The sequence below is a fragment of the Echiichthys vipera genome (genome assembly GCF_963691815.1).
Source record: "Echiichthys vipera genome assembly, chromosome: 6".
NCBI lineage: Eukaryota > Metazoa > Chordata > Actinopteri > Perciformes > Trachinidae > Echiichthys > Echiichthys vipera.
Genome location: NC_139831.1, coordinates 26,139,434 through 26,157,098, shown reverse-complemented (window position 1 = coordinate 26,157,098; position 17,665 = coordinate 26,139,434). Strand labels below are relative to the sequence as shown.

The following is a 17,665-nucleotide window of genomic DNA, read 5'->3' as shown; positions in this document are numbered from 1 at the left end:
GGATGTTTTTAAAGTAGTTCTTTTGTTTCCTCCAACATTTGAAGAACTCGTGTTGGAGGGAATAGAAAGTAGAGAAAGTACTTTTTGAGATGACTAAGATTAAAGAAAAGGGGATACACGTGGATAGAAAAGGAGCCTGTAAAGAGCAAACTATAGTGGATTTAGACAGACTGTTTACTATGACTAATGGAATGAGGTTAGCAGTTGTCAAGACAACTGGCTGGCCATCCACGAGGCCTCAGAGACAAACAGGAAGTGGAGAACTGAGAACAGCAACTGAAACTGAAACAGCAGTTGGCGCTCTGGTTAAAGCGAGTATAAACATGTGAAACAAGGAGACATCTGCTCTGACACAAAGCTGAACCACTCACACCAGAAAAGTATTTTCCACTCAGCAAACAAACACCCTTAATATTCCAGTGCACTCATTACATGTGCCAGCTTGTATAGCTCAGCAGCAAGCCTGTATTCCTTATCTCAAACCCCACTTTTTTTATCCCAGCAAGAAAGGAGAGGCACCATTTTTACTGGACATTAACAGAAACAGATAAAAGAGCTCTCAGAGTATCTCAGGAGCCATAAAACTGGACTCAGATCTTTACAGGTGCCCAAGATAAAGTGTCAGCAATCCTTCAAAAGCACGCTAATGAACACGTCAGAATAAATACAAAAACAGTCTTTATTCAGATTTACATTTTGATTCACATGTAGTTCATAATGTAAGGGGATAAACAGTGGAGACGTATTGCGCTGCGTTACAAGTAGCTGAGCAATTACCTTTATTTCTTCTTTACACTCAATTGTAATTGTCTTAATGGTTTGTGCTGAGCTGAGACACACCTCGCTTTTAACTGAACAGTTATTCAGTGGCACTGAAACTACATGAAAGATCACTTTGACAACATTATTATATCTCATCAACATCCACTTTCACTGCGGCTTGTAGCTGCAATGACATCCCTTTTACACACAGAGCAGAAGTGGTCTCTCTTATAAGTGCACTTGAGTTATTCCTTTGCAGACCTCTTTCTATTAACACGCTCAGGAGGCGTCTGACTATCTGATTGTTCAAGTAGAAGTCTTGATCATTAAGAGCTTGCTGATTTTAGGTCAACAATTATATTTCATTAAATACATTTGCTCTGGTGAAGGCCTAATCTAAAGGGATCATGCTGTTTATATGCCAAGCAACACTTGCTGTAAAGTCATTAGGCACATTTAAGTCTCACAAACCATTAACAGCATCTGATTTGGTCATTAAAAATACAGGGTTGTGCAAATCCCAGCTGTTATTTTTTTCAATATCGCGTTCAGAGGGGATGTGGCCACTTTGAAAACATTGCTGGAGATAAAAAGGTTCACAGAGACAAATGCGTGGTTAAAAAAAGGCGGGAGTTTCTAAAGGCTGTTTACACAGTGATTTCATGGTTTCTATGTTGCAGCCTTACCATGGAAAACTGTTGGGAAGTGGAGCCACACAGAAACGGCAGCAACCTTTCACTACAAGAGGCGAGTTTCTAACAAAAAAAAGGCACATGGGACAAACATTTGGTAAAGCAATGCCTGTTTACATACCTGCTACCGAGTAAAGACCAAACCCCTTTGATTCAATGAGATTCTTAAATTCATTCACCATGATAGTAATGTGCATCCAGTGTAAGTCTCTCTAGTGGTCCTTTTCCAAATCCTGGCAGATTCTTATTTGTCCTATTGTTTTTTTCGAGCGGTTCCCACTGGAGCCCTGCTTCACGCAGGCCGAGACTGAGACCTGTGCTTTAGCCTGCTAGCTGTTAACACCGGGAGCTTTCTGATCCACTCATCAGAATTCATAACGGAGGACTCCTAACAACGGAGGGGACCTAACGTGAACATTTCATAATTCATCATTTTAAGGTAAATATATTTTTTCTAAATATATTAATTATTTACAATGATGCCTTGAGGAACAGACAACAGTCTTCCACTCGCAACCATAGTCCATCATTCTGTGGGTACATTTGCATTTAAGGTGTCAAAAGACTAATTTGATCAGGGTGAAGGCAAGTGGCTGAGGCATCTGTGCACTAAAAGTAAACTGGGAAAGCCTTTGAGCTAGACTGTAAAAACAACAGGGCTCTGCTGATGACTGTCCTCTGGGATGTATCTCAAGCCCAGGCTCCCATATTCCTTGTTATCGTAGCAATGCATTCGCTGTTAACCGTACAGAAATAATTGAACTCACTCTGCTTACGCTCATAGAATGGACCTCTGAAACCCTGAGATTCACACCCTCCGTCTCTGTCCTCTAACACGATGAGCTCAAATAGAAAAAGTTCAACGTAAGAGGACGTTTGTTACATTGTTACTCAATTAACTGGGTCAAGACTCAAGTGTACACAAAGATAGTGTGTCAACCACTTCTTCATTCCTCTGTGCTTCACGCTGCCTGCCGCCTCAATCAACACTGGCCTGAATACAATTCCTGAACATTACCTGCATGTGCCACTAGCAGACTAAAGCACAGATAATTTGAATCCAGCCACTCTATCAAAGGCACATCTTCAATAAGGCTTTCTCTCAAACACATATATAGTATACACACACACTCACACACACACACACCCACACACTAGTGCTATCCATAAGGTGCTGAAGCTGCTTGCAGGCAGGCATACATACATACATATGAGCTATGTACATTATTAACACCAGTAGGCAGAAGAGAGGAGAAGACATGAATACATTGTTCACAGTCAGTGAGTCTGTCTGTCAGTGAGTCTGTCATTCTTTCTGTCTGCTCATCTGTCTGTGTGTTGGCGGGGTACATTGTCCTGAGGTCTCCAGACAGACAGACAGAGGCAGATAATTGTGCGCCTGCTTTCCTCTGCAGGGTCAATTAGGGCTTCATAATGATCTTAATCTAGAAAACAACATGCCTTTGATTCTTTTTGCAACTTCCTGCTGGTAAAACTGGTTTGCCAACAGAGGCGTAATTTCCCGTTAAGTGTTCACTGCTTTGTTACGAACACAACCGCGTTCCATCCATGTGTGCCACTAAAGCATTTAGTGCGACGTTTCATGCTTACACTTGAGCTTACGCTAGTTAAAGTGAGCAGCTATCAGATCTATAACTTAATGGTGAGTAATATTTTAAAATGTGAGGCTGAATCTGGCAGTTGAGATGTAAATTAGAAACAAGAGCAACTGCATGTGATCAACTAAAAGTTTGATTGGAGAATGTATACGGCTAAAAAACACAACAAAGTGGATGAATATGAGGATGTAGTTTCAAACCTACAGTAAGGCAATACAGATAATTCAATAAAAAGTGTATTCATCTACATGTTATACAATAAAAACCTTAGGAATTGTTGACAAAAGTGGTGAATTTCTACCATAACGTATGCTAAAGTGTTAGCACAAAGCAGCAGAGATCACAATAATCCAGTGGCGTGTGGATGATTATGGTGTCTAAAAGGCCAGACATGGTCCCAAACGGACGTGAAGATGGACACAGTTCTATTTAGCCTGCATACATGGTCCACATGGCCATAAATTCTAAGCTGCACACGGTTGGTCCGAGAACCTTCACAGACACGGGAAGATGATGACATTGACGTCACGCAGACTCTTGCATCCATGCATGATAAATTCTGCGTATATGCCCACCAATAAGTGTGCACATCAAGCCGCGATGAATTAAGTTTATTCAGCGCTTTCTCCAATTAAGAGGAAAGCTGAGAATTTATCGGCCAGACAGAAGCTACAAAAAAAAATTAAAATCAAAGGTTTTGAAGCTCAGTGTAGCCCTGATGAAGAAAACAAACCGCCTCTGTAATTCCTATGCCTTGGTAGCAGTGATGATTGACTCCCTCATCTGGGGGTCAGAGGTCAGGAGGTAGTCACATCGGAGGTTTTCATAATGACACTTGCGCGCATCTCGTGGCTGGTTGGTGCAGACACAAGAGAGTTCTGGCTGTAGACTGGCGTCCAGCCGTCGGTGTGGTAGCTGATGAGGGGGACTGGGTCTCGCGTGCTCGTGACTCTGAAGTTGGGCTTGTTCTGTGTGACGAAGGTGGCCATTCCCGGAAGAGAACATGTCGGAATCCTGAGAACTGATGTGTTGTAGTTCCGCCTCCAGACTGCACCAACACCCTGTGCGTTAAAACAATTAAAAAGGAGAAGCATGAGCAAAAACACAGTCAGAGCCACAAAGGATGTGGTTCATTTCTGACAATTGTTATGGTGAAACAACAAAAACACCACCGCAAAAATAATTGTAGCGCTGAAGCAACACCTCTGTGATCCAGTCAAAATATTTGTCTGTTGCTTTGAAATGCATTACATGTAAAAAGCGTCAATGTTACTGGATCCAAATGCCAAGAACTGCATTTCTAATTGACTATTGTTAAATAAACCAGGATTTGAAAGGAAAGTTTCTACCCTACGACATAGTTAAGAACACTGTACTCTTATCACAGATAAGAGGTAGAGTGAGTGAGTGTGTGTGTGAGCGTGTGTGTGTGTGTGTGTGTGTGTGTGTGTGTGTGTGTGTGCGTGCACAAGCGTGTGTTCACTGTGGGTACAATGTACCACAAAGCAACCTCAGATCAAAAACTGTTAATGTTTGACAGCCACAGTTCCTGACAAGGCCCGCCCTTTTCTCAGTCTCTTGCAACACTGCGCGCGCACGTATGGTTGAAACAGGTAAAAACCTGTTTATCTGAAGATCAGAGCAGTTAATAATTCATTCATCGCTCTCCTCTGTGTATAAGAGTTTATAATTGAGAATCACCTCTTTGGTGTCTTCTGTGTCACTGTCTGTGTCGCTGCCTGTAGAATTAAAGAAAAGGCACAGTTAACAATTAAGAAATTAGTATTCACTTCAATTTTGCAAGAAGTCATCCTTTGATCACATACATCAGAGAAAAAGAAAAACAGAGAAGGACATGGAGAAAACATTGACTCACATCCAACATTTCCTACTATTGAAACAGTTTAAAACACCTTCAAACCTGCGCAACAACAACGCAATTCAATGCACACAAATGTTAAAAGTAAGCTCAGTAATACATGAAAAGTAAGAAAGAAAAGATATAGGAACTATTTTAATTTGAACCCTTACTCTTCGAGTCATGGTAGCATTTAAAGGTATGGAAAGAAAAGAAAGAAGAGACAAAGACAATAGATTACAACTGAAATGTGAAAGAGCCAACTCTGCCTGAATGACTGGTTAGGGCATCCAAAACATGGATACACACACAAAGATGGGAGGTAAACAGATCTCAGGGCGGAAATGAAACAAAGGTTCCAGTACTGATTATGTAATGACCGCTGAGCATCACTAAGTATGGAAATCATTTCATATTATACAAGACTTGCTGAAATTGAATTTGAACAAAATGTATGTGATCAATTACATTCATGATCATCTTTTCTGTTTCACACATATCGCTGGTTATTTCAGCATCTGACTGTAGTTTGGGCATCATGCTTTTTTTTGCTGGCTATTAAAACTGAGCACCAAGTCAAAAACAAAAACAAGAAGGGATTTGGTTTTGACAGCCAGAGGAAGCCGTGTGTACCATTTTAACCATAGCCTAGAAAGCTAATCCTTTGTATGTTTTCTAACCACTGTGGTCAGAAAACATACAAAGGAAAAGCCGCTGCTCCTACAAACTGGGTCCCAAATAACTAACATGTGGTAAAGCGTGATGTGTGATCGCGTGTGCCCTCACCGCAGCACGAGGACACGGGAGAGATTTGGAGTGGGTACGAGTGGGAGGAGCTGACGGTCTGCTCTTCGTTCTCAGTGGTCACTTCGATGGTCTGACAGACGAATGGCAGCTGCTCGCTGGTGATCACGTGGTCATCTGCTGAGCTGTGAATGGCTGTGAATGGACACGCCAAATATGTTAGGACTATACATGATGAATACATTAATTCACTCTAGCGCTGTATATAAATGATTGATTAAAATATCTTATGTGTGTGGAAAGATCTCGTTAAACATCTACGCACTGATGAGAGATAAAGAGTCCATCAGCAATCTGTACCTCAAAAATCCTCAAAGTGTAGTTTCAAGATTCAATATTCAGAAAGTCAAAAGACGGCTTTGACTGTGACATTAGAGGACAACTTGAAAATGCATGTGTGTATATATAGAAACATGTCTGCGCTTTAATTTAACTCTTTCACAATGACAACACCTCCAAGTGGAAATATTTTCTCAACTCATGTTAAGACCAACATTTCGAGTTATTCTGATGCCAGTATTGGAAATTCCTCTAGTACTGCCTAAAATACTGGTATCAGTGAGTATTCAAGTATATGCACTGATACCACTTCATTTAGCGCCCCGCAAAAAATCTATTTTAAAATAGTTCATGATTTTTTTCCGTTACGACAAGTTCATGTATCGGAATAGGTAAGGAAAAAAATGGTAATGGAACATCTCTACTCAAAATACTCACAAATATCAGTGTTTCCCCTAGATTTACAGCGCTTGGGGGGTGGGCAATAATCAGAGCCACAATGCAAACTCAAATCAAATCAGTATATTGCACAATGAGCTACACTCGGCATCAGAAAATGGCATTTAAATAATTGTCCAAAAGGTCCAAATAATGTCCTCCGACAGGAACAGTCCAAAGTTAAATCACAAATCTTTTCGATTTAAAGTTCAACAAAATAAAAAAAGAATTTCAGTTCTTTTTAATACGTTTTAGTTGGTTTTTTTTTGTAGGAGTGAAACATCTTCTCAAACAAAATAATAAAGGATCTCTGTTAAGTTTCAGTTTTCATTTTTCCTGTTAGGAGTGGAGCCTCTTCCCAAACAATTAAACAAACAATCTTTAAACAAGTGAATCTCCAGCTGTCAGAGTTTTCTGAGAATTGTAAACATGTAGAGACAGAATTTACATGCCGTCATGCAAATAAGACATACAGGCTGTTTTAGTTTGATTACTAAAAGGACATGGTATAGAGCTTTTCATATCATCATAAAATGACTCCTGTTGTGATCTGATGCTATTCAGAAAATACAATTCAATAAAATTAACTGGACTTTCAAGGGGGGAATAAAGAAGACAGTGGTGTGGTACCTGAGGCACTGTCCGTCACTGTAAAATCCACTGCTTCCTCCTTGATCCCTTGCAATTTGATCGTTTCCTGTTTGGTATAGTCGACAGGTCCAATGTGAGCATCGAGAAGATTCCTGTCTGGAGACTGAGCAGCTACCTGATGGTGAGGAGGAAGAGGGCAGGGAGCAAAACGACAGACAGCAAACGATCAATCTAAAAACAAATCTCTTTATATGAATTGAGAATCTGTGGCATCGGGACAAGATTTGAGTAGCGGGAGACGTCCGGTTAGTCTGAGTAGTATTGAACAATCATGTTTGAGCATGCTTTGGTTGCACGCAGGAAAACAGTCTGTGTTTTTTTATCTGCAGTCGGAATATACAGATGTCTTTTTACAGAGTTGTCGTCTCTCATCTCTGACTCGAGACCTACAGAGGCTAAATGGCTGTCTGTCCGATAGCCAGTCGGTTCTGCGATTAGAAAAAGATTGATAATTATGGAAGATCAATTTTCAAAATATTCTCAAAGGACAATAACTTGAATTCTATATGAGGAGATGTTGACCCGTTTTGAATCGCACTGTGACAAACGCCTGGTTCAGCAGTACAAAACACTTCACTCAACCTTCAGAAACACATTGGCTATCAAAATGCACTTGTAAGTGAGATTACTAAACAGCTAAGACCATAACATGTTGAAACCTGATATCTAGAGCGTTTCAGGCCTGTAAAACATAAATTACAATAACCAAAATGTGCTAAACTAACCAGAACAATATTATTTAGGTAAAATGTGGCCGCTGGGGAAAGTTTCAGGTCACGCCCTCTCAAATGTCCTCTCACGCGGCGTGTCTCCATTACAAAAAATACTTCAGAGGCGACTTATCACTCTGAATGGGTTTCAGTTGTCGTGTAAACAGTACGGACTGGAAAGCAGTCTGGCACTTCTTTCTCCAAGTGAGAAAAACAGAATAGTTGCAGTTTGAATAATCTAGTTGACATTCAGACAGTTTTAATGAGCACTTCAAGATCTGAGCATTATTTAAATGTATGTTGTTCAAGAAAGATGCTAAAAACAAAGAGTTTGTTGTCATTTTGACATTTAAGGGGGCTCATTTGATTCACAACGTCAACTCATGTACAAGTAACATGAAAGAAAACACTCCACCTTAAAATTTCTGGTAGTTGTCCACGTGTGTGCTAGTGACAGACTGGCACCGATGCAGAGGACGTAATATAGCGTATCTCCATTCAGGAATAGCTCAGTAAGAGGTGTGTGCATGTGCGTGCGTGAAAATGGTAGAGAGAGAAAGAGGGGGAGGCGATATGCAGCAAAGGGCGGCAGGTCGGAATCCAACCCGGCCCGCTGCGGCACTCATTTTAAAAAGCCTGTGCATGGATGTGCGTGCAGATCATTTTCTGGGCTCCACTACACCAGTGGATCAAAGTATCTACTCTCTACGTACATGTGTTGTTGTGGCGTTGAGAACTACCTACGTTACATCCCTCTTAGAGTTAAAGCCAATCAGAAACCAGGCTTTTTTCAGGTGAGAAAAAAAAGGTCCTGAACACAAAAGGGCCAACAAAAGCCCAGTCAAACAGCCTTTAGGGGTGGCTCACATTCCAATTAGGGACATTTCAGTGAGGGAGACCCGCCTTATCCTGGGTATTCCACTGTAATGGAAATGCCGCTAAGCACTCCTGTGCACTTCTAAAAACATTAAGAAAACATATTGGATAGAGTGTAGTTATTTAAGTACACTTTAGATTATATTTACAATCAGACCGTTCTTAAGAGTAATTTTTACTGTTATCATTTTATTTACAACTAGAGGTGGCAGCTACTGGTCTGACTTGTGCAAAGCTTGGATATACAGAGCCACGTGGGGGAGGAAAAGAATGTCAACGTCAGAAAGAAAGCGACATTTCTTGGTAAAGTAAAACACTTCCTTCTGTGACCAAATTCTCCAGAAGGACTATTTGTTCCGATTTCCGATTTGTGATGTTATTATTTCCATTGTGCTGCTGTTCTTCAGCAGTGCTGTGACGGTGATCAGAAATAAAGTGACCTCCACAAGAAATTTTGGAGTTATGTGCCCACAAAAAATCCAATCTATCCTGCACATGTTGTGGGATTTGTGTGTAAAAGGATTCGGACATGTTTATCTACCTGTTTATTTCCCCTGGGCCTCCCCTCCTTGTCGGTCTTCTTCTTTCCTAAATGGATAGACAGAAAAACCTTTTGAAAATGGATTTTAAAGCCACAATTTATTTTGCCATGTGTCCTGATACGGTAAATGAGGAATGGTAATGAAGTCCTTTTTAGAGGAAAGGGATAGCACTGTTAACCACAGCATCAGCCGCATGACTCACCTTTCTTCATGTTTCTCTCTGTAGAGGACAGCATCTTATAGACTCTGAAGGCATTAGTTCCCTTTTTGTTGCTTTTATCCTTCACCTCCTCGATGTCTGGCAGGCTGTTCATGGCACAGCGGAAATTAGCCTTCCACGTCTTTGGATCTGGACGGTCTATGCCGTGCTGGTATTTACCTACACATACACACAAACAGACCGAGTGATTATTTATTAGGCAATGGCTGTTACACCCAGGTACAAATATCAATGTACGCTATTTGTACCTGTGTGTCAGTAGCAAAGAATGCTATTTTCACAACAAAGAAAAAAATTCCTAACCCTAACCAAGTTGTTTTGTTGCCTAAACCTAGTTTGGATGTCTAAACCTAATCAAACTGATAAAATAACGAGTCATAATTTAATTTTGAATTATGTCCTAGGCTGGATTCAAACCCCGAGCTCCTGGGTGAAAGTCTGATGTTTAACGCTACTTACAGCCCCCCCCCTTAATACTGCATTGTCAGCTAAAAAGTTGCTGAAAAACTAGGTTGATTTTAGCTGCTTTCCCTAAAGTAGAGCTCAAAGTAAATATATATTTCCCACTGACGGTTTCTGCATTTCTGACCATTTCACTTTTGGACTCTTTTCCTGGACCTAGGGATGTCCTCCTGGCAAGAATCTAGCTGATATTTAATACGTTTTCATCTAAACTGATGCAGCAAGAAGTTGTGGGACTTTCTCCTCTTGCAGAACCACTGCATGCTTCCTTACAAATGGGACCTTTAGAGAAACTTTGGAGCCTGACTGAATGGGACACAACTCTTCCTAAAAAAACATATTACACAAACTGAAAGTTTCTCTGGTTTTACACAGAACTGGTGTGGTGGCTGGTCAGCATGAAAATGAAAAGCAACTGAAAGGAGAAGCACTGAGTGTACAATTAGATGTGTGTATTACCGGTGTGTATGGCCCATCTCATGAAGAGCGGAGCATCTTTCTCCAGGTCCCAGCCGTGACGCGCAGCATGCATCCACGGGATCTGGAAGATTCTCTTTTCCTGGAGACATGTACATGTTGTCAGCTCTTGAGCTGTAGCATCAGTGTGTGTGTGTGTGTGTGTCTGTTTGTTCATCCGTGCAAACTTACTTCGTTAACCCACTTGAGTCCTGGGATCTGACAGGAGTTGATCTGCTCCTCCAGCCACGGCCGCATTCTCATTCTCTCTACTGGCATTGTGTCCTGTGAGCACGCACAGATTCAGACACTAACACGTGAGCAGTTTTTATTTGAAATCAAATTATTTTCAGTCTTATGACAATTTCATTTGCAAAGAGAGAAAAAAGGTTTAAATTAATACGACAAAATAAACTTATCAAAACAGAATGGCGGTGTGGCAGTGTGCCAACCAATGGGAGAGGAATTGTGTGTGGCTGGAAAGATAAAACTCCTGCCAAGTTCATGACTGTGCACTATCATGACTAACTTCAGCCGTGTAGTCCACAACCTCATACTCATCTTTGTCTTCTTAAACTAAGTTTTGCATAAAATATTGTAGAACACAACTGATATAACTAAAATACCCCCAAAATGCAGACGTTACAGATGTCTGTACGCCAGCAAATCCAGACACAAAAACAGCGTCTTTCCCACTGCTATCACTCTACTGAAGTTTGCGGATCTCCTGCATATATCATGTTCATATTGTACATTTGTTTTGTATACTGTATGTAAGACCCTACTGCATATTACATACTTATTTTGCATATATGACCATAACTGCCTGTCTATTTTTGCCGCCTGGATTGTTAATTGTATATTTGTCCGAATTTATTTATGATACGCAGCCTTATGTCTGTGTATTTATCTACTATACTGTATATGTCTACCTGTCAGAGAGTGAACACCTACCTAAGTCAAATTCCATGTATGTGTCATACTTGGCCATTAGAGCTTATTCTGCTGTTTATCTAAAAAGAGTGAGAGCAGACTTCACCCTACCCCAGCGCATTTAATGTCAGAGCAGGGTTATGATCCCTGCAGTGTGATGTGATCAAAGTCCGGCGGGCCTGATCAGCCAGTGACACTCCCGGAGAATGGTACAGTGAGCCAACAGGTCAAACAGGGTGACACGGCACGCCATCAAATACTAAATATTATCCTGAAACTTCCAGCTGCAGCCAGCTTACAGTACATACAGGTTGACTGCGGTTCAAGTGCTATTATGGTTTGAAAAGCTGGTCATATGAACAGTGTACGGTATAGTAGCTTTACGCTGAATCTGACGTTTGGACAGCTATATAAGGGAAAACATTAACGATGAATTTTACAGTTGAAATACAAAAAAGTTAAAAACATGCTATGTTATTTACTCTTCTAAAATAGTGTCAGATCAACTCTACGGAATGTGGTAGATTTTTTTTCCTCTGCTCGCACAATGAGTCACATTTACTTGCTCTGTTTTGTTTTGTTTCAACAAGAGAAAAAACAGCTATGTGAGATATGTAGCCCTGGCTGTGTGAAAAAGATCTACAATGTCTGCATCACTGGCTGACCCTACAATAACAAAGCCTAAAAGGTACATTTGTTTGTAACAAATTATATTATATATTGCATATTTAATATATATTCATATATTTATTTATTTATGTATTCTCACATTTCTTTAACGTCTACAAGACATACGCCTCAGTTGCAGGACGGTATGCGTTACCTGTAGTGCGGCTCAAATAACAAATCTTACAGTACTCTGATTTACCAACACATGCACGAACACCTGAATACAACACGAGTATTCTTGACACAAGCCAGTCCGTTTTTACTCACGTAACAAAATGCAGAAAAGTTTAATTGATTTGCCTGCTTCAAACGTATGCCTTGATTTTAGCCTGCCCATTTGACACCTGAAAACTAGCCTCCTGGCAAATATTGGTATAATTACAGTAATACGTATTAATGCGCACGACCCTTTGTAAATAAACTGAAACCTGAAGCAACATGAATATTGTCCACAAGTCTGTTCCTCCCAAAACACAATAAATTTAAATGTAGTGTTTTTAAAATGTCAAAGTACCAAAAACATTCCCTCTGACACTGCAGGCTACCAACAGAGAGCAAGCTCGAGCCGCGTAAGTTTAGTTTACGGGTTTGTTTGGGGTTAGTTTGATTTAGCAACGGGGGTCAAGTGAAGAGTTAACCGCGTCTGCGTGTCTACAGTCTGGCCCCAAAACAACCGAACCCAAAAGTGAAAATAAATACCGTAGCTAGTCAACAAACGCAGAGAACAACCTCGGTCCTACTTTCACTTACACAGCAGGCTGGTGACCGTCATGTCGCCCTGTGGGACGTGTGTGTGTATGTGTGTGTGTGTGTGCTGCAAGTCAACAGCGTTAATATGCGGAAATCAAACGTTACCTGCTCGTGCGGACGGCCTGCAGCCTCACAGTCCCGCTGTCAGAAGAGCACGCGAGGCTCGAATTGGTCAACTTCACTTATTTCAGTTCAAGTAGAAAAGGGAAAGAGTGGCGGACGTTTATTTCTGTTTCAGTGTCCAGACCGAAAGCAAAACAACGGCTGCTCTTCGGGAAGTGGGGGCTCGAGCTGGAAATCCCCCTACTGCTCTCGCGCTTTGAGTAGTAGCGACTCGCGAGCGGCGTCGCGGAAGTCTCTTGGCAAGCGTGCGCGCTCCCCGGGAAAACCCCAACGAAGAGGGCTCACTCTGTTCCTTTTTCTCGATACCACGAAAGTCGACACGAGTGTATTTTCTAGGTTTTTGCCCATTATTTTGATGTGGTTCTGATATATTTTGAATGTAAACGGCTACTTACCGTAAAATATCCTTGAAATACCCTTCACGTGAACAGATAAATATGTGAGCACTTGAATGGTCAGTTCTCACATTTGATACACTTGATTGTTGAGTGTTGTACAACTAAACGCACAGGTGTCAAACTGATCCAACTGCAGCAGGTCCTCTTCACCATGTCTACATGTCTAAATGCATGGAGTTGCTGCCATGTGATTGGTTAGAAATGTGCGTTAACGAGCAGTTGGACAGGTGCACCTAATAAAGTGGCCGGTGGGCCGGAGGGTATTGCATCAAATCTCACTTGTAAAATCTTCAATCTTATCAGATCTCAAAGCTTCAGTGCAGGTTTTCATTCTAACCAAGCAAGAACACACCTGACTGGGCTTACTCAGTCACCTGAACTGCCTTCACACAGTTGATTTGTTGGATCAGGTGTGTTTTTGCTTGGTTGACTGAAAACCTACTGGATAAGTTTGACACCCCTGATGTAAAGCTAAAAACCGAAGCTTTGAGATCTGATAAGATTGCAGATTTACATATGAGGTTTGGTGCAATAAACTGATTTTTGACATTTAAATCTTGAATGATGCATCTGAGAATAGAATATGACTTATATGAGGTTTTTGAGAAGACGGAGAAAATCCCAGGACCAGGACGAGATTGCGGTCGTGACAGATGGTGGGCCAACAACTTTGAGGAAGAATCACCATAAAGGAGACACACACGTACACGCTCGCAAACACACATTAACATTACACTCCATGGAGCTTTAAAATCAGGTGCACCTGCAACAAATCTCATTTCATAAGGGCCCCAACGGACACTTTTGTTTTATTGAAATGTGCACACTATTCTGTTATTTTTTTTTTTTTTTCAAATTGAACATTTCTTTCCCCACAGTCACTCCAGTGCCTGCCTCATTGTTGCTGCTCAACACTTACGAATTTGTCGTCTTCTGAGTCTGGCCAGGGTCTAGTTATTAGTCCAATATGAATGCACCAGTAGCAAGAAGGCTGGCTTTCATCAGTAGGCCATGGAAAGATACAGTTTTACCCCCAAAAGTAGATAAAATGACTATAGATTTAATATTAAATTAGGCTACCCCATGGACCTGTGTTTGTTTTGTGTTATGTCATTTCTTATATGTCTCATTGAGTGTCCTAAATGTGACGTGGCTGTTGCAAAAACACAATTTAAAGGTTGAAAATGGAGAATGAGCAGAACAAAAAATAACTCCAGCACTCAGGTTGCCATGTTGGTCAGACCGGGCCCAGTAGCCTACAGGAGACCAGAGTCAGTTAGAGTCTGTTTGAACCCACCCCCTCCAGCAAATCACACCATAAAAACAAGAATTAGAGGATTTTGACTGACAGTTAGCGTTAGCTGTTACCGTTGAAAGGGATGTTAGCGATCAAGGAGAAACATAACCATTTGGGCTTGTGTTTTAATGCTTTTTAATACTAATGTTTTGAACTGACGAATAAGCAGCTGCAGGATTGGCAAACTCCATTTCACCCGGTGCCAGCCTACAGTAGCTGCACCCAACAACAGACAACCCTGGCAACCAGCAACGCCCAACACTATTGGCTGCTACAATGGAAACAGAACGGGACAGAAAGTCATTGTCAAACCTCTCAAAATGTTTTAAAATATTAATTCAGACTAAATATATATTTTAGGGAAAAGCAATACTTTATTTGGACACCCCTTTAAACTATATTGCTGTGTTATTTTTTGAATAAAATCCATAGATTTTGACTGATGCTTTGGGGATAACGGTGACCCGGACAAATGAGAACATTCACAGGCTTCACCTTTAATAAAGATTCTACAGATTCAACCTTTACTGCATTTTCACTTTTATTATTCTTCCCCATGCACCTTGAAGCTTGTCTACGCCACCGGTAATGCAAACATAATTGATATTATATTTGGTCAAATATAATAAAGGCCTTCCATTCAAAATATGTAGTCAAAGTTGAACTGCAGGGAAGCACATGGGGAAAACTACCGCCCACTGTTGAATCGTGTTGTTCGCAGACATAGACGATCTTTGAGCTGGATTTCATTTTCACTTCCTCTATCTCCTCTAACCATACCCCCCCTTCCTGCACGGCTGATGGTGGAAACGAAACAAGAAACTTTAAGCAAGTGTGTGTGTGTGTGTGTGTATGTGTGTGTGTGTGTGTGTGTGTGTGTGTGTGTGTGTGTGTGTGTGTGTGTGCAGCTGCAGTTATTTGGAAAGTGCAGATTATATTTGCCTGCGCTGAACTCATGTCCAAAAGGCTTCATTCAAAATGTGTGTTCAGAAAAAGGTCCAACGTGCATTTTACATGAAATGCAACATTTTTTCTTTCTTTTCTTTTTTATAAAGTTTCAGTTTCTGATGAAAATGTTTGCATAAAAGATCTATTGTATCTTTAGATATTGATATTGGCAATATAATACAATGGAATGAATGTATTCATTTAAAGTATTCTCCTTAAAAATAAAGTATCATTATATTGATTTATTTCAGCTTTTGAATTTATATCCTGACTAATATTATGAAGGGCTTTATTTGTTTTACTGTGTGCACTTTACTATAAACACACATAATGTATGAATAGCTATTCAAACATGCAGGCGTACATTTTCAGATGAAGTTATGACCATGGAATTTTTTTCCGTACACGGCACTTTCTGTTTACACCAAAGAGAAGCTGTTTTTTTTTAAAATACAGAAACAGAAAATATGATGTTTGAAAAGCACGATTATGTATATATCTATATATAACATAGGTCAGGAGGAGGCAGTTAGAACAGCCATACTGTCAGGTCACAGTCCCCTGGAGGGTTATAATCTCTCTCTCACACACACACACACACACACACACACACACACACACACACACACACACACACACACACACACACACACACACACACACACACACACACACACACACACACACACACACACACACACACACACACACACACACACACTTTCAGTTCCTGGAATAGGGTGCCAAAGGACTGCTGATTCATTAAAGGCCCTCAGAACTACATTAACTGTTTGTCGAGCTTCCTCTAGTGGTTGCATGTTTCACTAACTTCTAAAATAATCCTCACAAGCCATGGATCATTCATATAAACTGTTGTTTTTTTTAACAATATCCCAAAACAAAGCACACAGCAGGCTCGATAACAGTCATGCTGCCTTTATCCATTTCGATTGAGACAGGAAACTCTAGTGTGTTGATATTTAAGAACATGGTACACAAAAATGATGAGAAAATACAAGAGGCTGTGTCGAACTGTTGTATTTTTCACGTGCAGTGTCTTTGAATAGTAACCCACTAGATATGCTCATTTGTCAATAGAGTAAATACTTGGCAAGGAAAGTAGCCATGCAAGATAGTGTTAATTCCTTCCCTTAATGCCACTTTGAATATGCTGCCATCTTCTGGTACAAATCACTACAAATAAGCTTCAGATGGGTCAAATTAAGCTCATGACGGTTGTATCTGAACTCTCTCTGTACACATTTACAGGTTTAGATGTTAAACTTTTAGATTCAGGAGTTCCACGGACAAAAAGACACTTTTTCTCACTGCTTCCAGGATGTGAAGCTACAGCAGACCGACAGGGGTTTTAACGCATTTGGTAAAGAACCGGTTGTCAAGTAGTAAATTATAAGTTTAGTTTGTTTGTTGTGAATGTTTTTTTTTTTTTTAATACTAGCTCGTATGGAGTTATATGTGTGTCAAAAGTCCAGAGTTTGCAATAGGACATTCCAGATGCGGAAAAATACTTTTTGCAAACTTAAAAAAATGTTTTGTTATGCAAATAATTCTCTCGTTTGATTAAACCGTATTTGCTCTTATCCACATACTGTATGTGCACAATAATAACCTCCATAAAACCTTGATCCAGCAGCTACTTTTCCCCCAGTGCTTCCCGATTTCCCTAGTGACTCATAATCCTATAGAGCGATGGGATTGGAGCCAAAAGAGCCTATCAGAGAGTGAATCAGAGCAAACTAACACTGACAGGTTGAGTGAGGTGTGCAGGCAAACAGGCAAGGTATGAAGTTACATTCATTTATACATTAAGTGATAATGATTCCCCTACAAAATATCATTTAAGTGCCTGCAAAACATGTTTTCTGCTCTGAAAATGTCCCATTGCATACTCAGCATTTAGTCCTGAAGATTCGATATCTTACCATTGTAACGAAGACCACAATGGAAATAAACTTTTAGTTTTGTGTTTGAACAATGTAACAGCATGTCACTACTGGGTGACTACAGTATTGTATTTGCCTTTATATATATAAAAATACGTACATATATATTATCACTCCCAGTTAAAGGTATAAAAACATCCCCAGATGTAATGTAGTTACACAAAAACACCTGCAGTAAATCCACGAGCAGCAGAAAAATGAAAGAATCATTCTA

At 40.4% G+C, this 17,665-nt stretch overlaps 1 protein-coding gene across 1 annotated transcript; it reads right to left on the bottom strand.

The window, feature by feature from the left end:
- Nucleotides 1–729: 729 nt before the first annotated feature.
- irf2b (interferon regulatory factor 2b) lies at nt 730–12,964 on the bottom strand. Its single transcript, XM_083915018.1, has 9 exons — nt 12,827–12,964; nt 10,562–10,654; nt 10,373–10,472; nt 9,434–9,610; nt 9,231–9,277; nt 7,083–7,218; nt 5,718–5,870; nt 4,775–4,812; nt 730–4,134 (listed from the first exon to the last, which is right to left on the bottom strand). Exons 2-9 carry the CDS (start codon nt 10,646–10,648, stop codon nt 3,871–3,873), a joined length of 1,002 nt encoding a protein of 333 aa, XP_083771144.1. The 5' UTR covers nt 10,649–10,654; nt 12,827–12,964; the 3' UTR covers nt 730–3,870.
- Nucleotides 12,965–17,665: the final 4,701 nt, after the last annotated feature.